A 5,083-nucleotide genomic window follows, 5' to 3' on the forward strand; every position below is an offset into this window, starting at 1 on the left:
TGAAACTTGATATGTGAATAGGGAACCTTGGAGAAGTAGTAAACTAAATTGGCTAAGATTAGCTTTTTGGTAGTTCAGACTATTGATGACAACTGCAGTTTTTTCTGAGCAGGAGAATTAGTACTTCCTTTTGTCCAATCCTCCTCAGTAGAAGAAAGCAGATTCCATCACTCAAGAGTAAGCAACTAAACTATAAGCAGCCAATCATCTTTATTTGCATTCCTTCATCTGGATTTGATTGATTCCATGGTTATTAACAGCTTTTAATCCCCTCCAAGATGCTTAATACTACAGCCTCTTCAACTGATCAGCATTTCTAGCCTACTACAGTTCCTGCACAGAAAGTCATTTGTTAGGACATAGGATTAACGAAGCTTTCTCTCCACTAGTGAAGGATTCATTAAGCATGAGTAAGTGGGTAAATACCCTTTGATGGTATGTTGACATTTTCTCATGATTAATTATATCTTCACCTTCAGGAACCATAATGTCGAAGTCGCTAACAGTCCACTCTGCAACTTCATCAGTTTTGCTTATATATATTTCAGTACCCAAGTCAATTGATGGCCAAGTTCTCTCTACGGGTTTGGTACCTGGGTCCTGCATTATTATATGCAACATCACTGTAAGTGCCATGAATTATCAGTAAAAATTTGTGATTCCACTCTCCCGACAGAAAGAAGAAGAAAGTGAGATGCAGAGAGAAATATCAAGTGTTATCATGAAGGAGAAAAACCCATTAAAAGAAAAGATTCTTAAATGAAATAGTCCCAGTCCAACATGACCTATTTATTTATGTGGAACATCTTTGTACTTTGATTTCTCAAAAACTCAATTTGATCCATTTCATTTATCTATCTTTTTTTTTTTTTTTTTTGTGGCGGGGGGGAGGGAGGGGGGTTGTTCAAAAGACAGATCCACAGATTGGACCAGCTACTCTGTTGCAGATTTGCATGTTTTTGGTCTTGTAATGTAAATGGCGCATAATTAGCTGAACTAAACCATAAATACATAGAGCTTTAGTGAAAAGAGATGTAATAAAAAGAAAATAATTACAACTTGTTGAAGTGAAGAAGAATATTAGCATAAGTGATACAGACCTGGTAGAAGTAAAGTGACTGCGACAACCTCCCTACATCCAGCTCCCAAGTCCTGGCATCACCAATCCATCCCTCACCTTTTTTGGTTGGGTACCCATACTCTCCCCAGACTGGATGTGGTAGTATTTGCAGTATTTCCTGGGGCTGAGGGTTGCTATATGGATCACAATAGTTAGATGGCTCTTCTATGTGTTCTGCATTCCCTGGTGAGCAATAAAGATGGTACGCATCATAAGGGAAGTTCTCCTTGTCAGTGCGATGGATTTGACTGCCATTAGGAAGGGTATGATAAGGTGGGCAGTGTGTTAAATTGTCGGGGCGGCACCGGACTTCTGTGATAGGATTGATGATCATCTCACTATATCGTGTGACATCTGTCGTCACATCTCCGTCGCAAGGACGGCCATCATTCTTCCAACAACTTCCAATGTCCATTAGATAGAATTGGCTACTTGGACCTCCTCCCTTTTTTATGTCTAGAGTGAACCTAACTTTGAAATTGGGAGACTTTGGTATCTGTAAATTGTTTATGCATTCTTAATATTTGTAGTTGAAAACTAGTATTGAATGAAGGGTCTAATCCAATTAGGAGAACTTACAATTTTTGACATTCCCCTGGTTTCATAATGATACCCACCAGAAAATCCTCTTGTGGCATCAGACCTTAAGTAGAGCATAAGCCATGGATACTTATAATTTGTTCTCAGCACATGATGGAACATCCAACTACCCTTCCCAAGCTCTTTCTTCCAAGTAACTGAGTAATAAGATGTATTTGCAATTGGCCCATTCTTAACATTGGCATCCAAGTCCCATGTCCCATAGAAACCACCCTTTAGGGTGGTAGTACCCTGCTCTCCTTGATGCAAGCTTGTGTAATGGTGGTATATTAATGGCATGTTCATACACCCTTTGCCGAAGCATGGGAACTTCGTTTCGGGTGGGAAGGGTTTCGACTTCTTCCCATTCTCTGGGCACGCTGCCGCTAGCGTATCCATGTTGCCACTCTTGAGCATGATCATCCAAAACTGCCATGGCCTTGGTACATCCCATACCTGGCATTTGTTACCCAAGTAGACCTCTTTCTTGGCTGCAAACTGGTTTACATTAACAAGCTTACCAAAGAAAGAGTTATTGACACCTAGCCTGTTGTCCATCTCGTTCACCTTGTGGATTAATTTTACATCTAAATAAGAACAGGAAGAAAAAGTTTAGCCAACTGAAGGATTTGTAAGTTAATTCAATCAAATCAATACATATCTTGCATTAATTATGGCATGGGAACATATAATGCTTTATTGGAGTGAAGAAGAAACATCATACCATATGCAGGGGTGCATTATCAGAGATTTTAATGCTTTGATGAAGACGGTAAAGAAGGTTTTTAGTAGTTTGATTTCTTTGATGAAAACCAGAGGAAACAAAATCCAAGGAAAAGAAATCAAGAAAATTCTTTGAGTTCCCAAAGCAAATTAACAAAATTCAACTGCCTCACTGGTCAAAGCCACATAAAGAATTTCTTTTCCCCATACTGAAAACAGGGGAAAAAATCATCTCCACGTTCAAAATAATTTCAGAAAAATTATATCTTATGAGATGCACTTTATAGGCTGTGTTTCGTATGTGTTTTTGGAATAGATTTTGGGTCTAGAACACATTCTAAAACTCGATTCTTTTCTATTTTCTCGTTTAAGAAAGTTTTCTAGGACCAAAATCTGTTGGGAAAATGCATACCAAACACTGCATTTTAGAGAACGATCTTCGCATTACCTGGAAATTGAGAATTGTCGACATCGAGACAGTCAGCAGCTCTGGGACTACCCATGAACGGAGCTTCATGTCCAACCTCATTGCACTGATTCCATGCCTCAATTGCCACTCTCAGACCATCTCTCCTCATCCCAGGATCACCAACTGCAGATACATAATTTTTTTCTTCATTTGTGACAGCAAATGTAGAAGAAAGAGATAACAATAAGGCAAGCAAAAAGTAACAACTCCTCATTATCCTCAGCCCTCCACTGTTACTTCCTAATTAAAAATAAGATCTCTTCCTCTTTGACAAAGAACGATGTCTTATATCCGGAGCTTACAACAACAACAACAACAAACTCAGCCATATCCCAACTTAATGTGGTCAGCCTTATCTAGAGCTTAACAAATGGATATCATGTGGCTACTTAAAAACCTAAGCTCTTAATTGATGGATGATAATTCCTTCTTGTTAATAAAGATGACTTCCCAAAAACAGGGCAATGATCATGAACCCCATAATTTTTCAACAGAAACCCACGGATAGCTCCATTATTTTCTCAACAGCTCCATGCAACTCTCTCTCTCTCATTAATGTACTTTTGGGTAAAGAGTAAGGACTAACGATAGGAAATAAAGGGCAAATCCTAGAACCTAGAGCATTCATTCTATTTGCAATCAACATCAATAATAAAAAAAATGAAGGGAGAGGGTTGAGTATACCAATCAAAGGGCTGGTGGGCACAAGGAAGAGAGGGATCGAGCTCCTCTACAGCACGGGGGTACCCCAGAAATCTTATTGTGCGGCACCAAAGCTCGCCACATGGACGAGCTCCCATTTGGATGATGCAAATCGAGCTTAAAATCCGGATTTCAAAATTGAGAAATCCTCCTGTCCATCGCATGTGCACCATGCTCAGCTGTGCTTCATCGATCCACACCATCCAAATGGGAGCTCGTCTACGTGGCAACCTCCGGTGCCACACCGTAAGATCTCTAGTGCAGCCCCGCGCTACAGAGCAGCCAAATCCAGGAAAGGAGTCATTTCCAAAGGGGGAGGAGAGAGGATGACACAAGCTGGGTACCCTCGTGGTGTGCGAGCGTTTTCCCTAAAACCTTTTGAAAGGAAAATGAACAAGAAATTTTATTAAATAATGATTTCTCAAGGCAACCAACACATTTATAAGAGGCATTGTTTTTTATTCAACTCTAACATTATAAATTGCATTACCCTCAGTTCTTAGATTTTGATGCGAACTGAGAAGTGGTCCCCGAAAAGCTCTCTTTGCTTCTTCTTTTCCTTGCTCCATTCTCACTTATAATTGTCAAGAAAATCTTTAGGGAGAATGTTTGTTGCCTAAGGGATAGCCTCCACAAGCCCTCCCCCCTCTATCTTTCTTTCTCCTCCCCGTATGAAATGACATCCTTGATCTCTATTGATCGATTGAAGTGATAGGAGGGCCCTCATTGCCTCTCGTATGCTTGCGTACCCCCGCTATCGGATAGGAAACTATTGGATTTATGTGCCCATCAAACCCGGTTTGGTCCGGTTTACTTTGTATTGAAGCTTTAATACATTTTGGTTTAATATCATCACATGCGATATAAACTTTTTGAGCATTATGTGTCCTTAAGTTTTACTTAAAATGGTAGTCACGACTAGGGTTTAGACCAGACACCCTTATCATATGGTCATCGCATTGGGTAAGCCTAGGCATGTTGATGTCGGGGTACGAATGCGAGTACATATAATGATGTGCATTGGCGAAGAATCTACTTTGCTAATTCCCACATGTATTACCGCCAGATGTAGGATGAGATAGACATGTGTCACCGAGACCCTATACCTGAGAGGACCCTATCACTGCAAAATGTGATTGCGTTTTTTTGGTTATCAATGATTGAGACTCAAGTGAGTCAAAGTCGGTATTCTGGGAATGTGCAAACGTTTTGTGAGTGAAGGAGTTACTGAACATGGTCACCATTGCTCGATTGGAGAACACCAAGATTGAGGTTGTCTATGAATGATCGGATAAGAATCTGGATCCAGTGCCATTTTGGAAATGGCTTTTGCAAAACCTATTTTACATAAAATGATAGATTATATGTAGTTATTTAACTAAAATATTTTATCGAGTTTTGCGAAAACCGATCATGTACACAGACACTCTTATATGGACATGTACTATGGAATGGGGTTATAGCAGTACTAGTGTACATGCCCTAGATTC

At 39.9% G+C, this 5,083-nt stretch overlaps 1 protein-coding gene across 1 annotated transcript; it reads right to left on the minus strand.

Moving 5' to 3' along the window:
• Window positions 1–324: 324 nt before the first annotated feature.
• Window positions 325–3,113, minus strand: LOC122638855. The gene is made up of 5 exons (XM_043831705.1): window positions 2,871–3,113; window positions 1,700–2,286; window positions 1,101–1,616; window positions 427–600; window positions 325–333 (listed from the first exon to the last, which is right to left on the minus strand). Exons 1-5 carry the CDS (start codon window positions 3,103–3,105, stop codon window positions 325–327), a joined length of 1,521 nt encoding a protein of 506 aa, XP_043687640.1. The 5' UTR covers window positions 3,106–3,113.
• Window positions 3,114–5,083: the final 1,970 nt, after the last annotated feature.

Source organism: Telopea speciosissima, chromosome 9 (genome assembly GCF_018873765.1).
Source record: "Telopea speciosissima isolate NSW1024214 ecotype Mountain lineage chromosome 9, Tspe_v1, whole genome shotgun sequence".
In the NCBI taxonomy this organism is placed as follows: domain Eukaryota; kingdom Viridiplantae; phylum Streptophyta; class Magnoliopsida; order Proteales; family Proteaceae; genus Telopea; species Telopea speciosissima.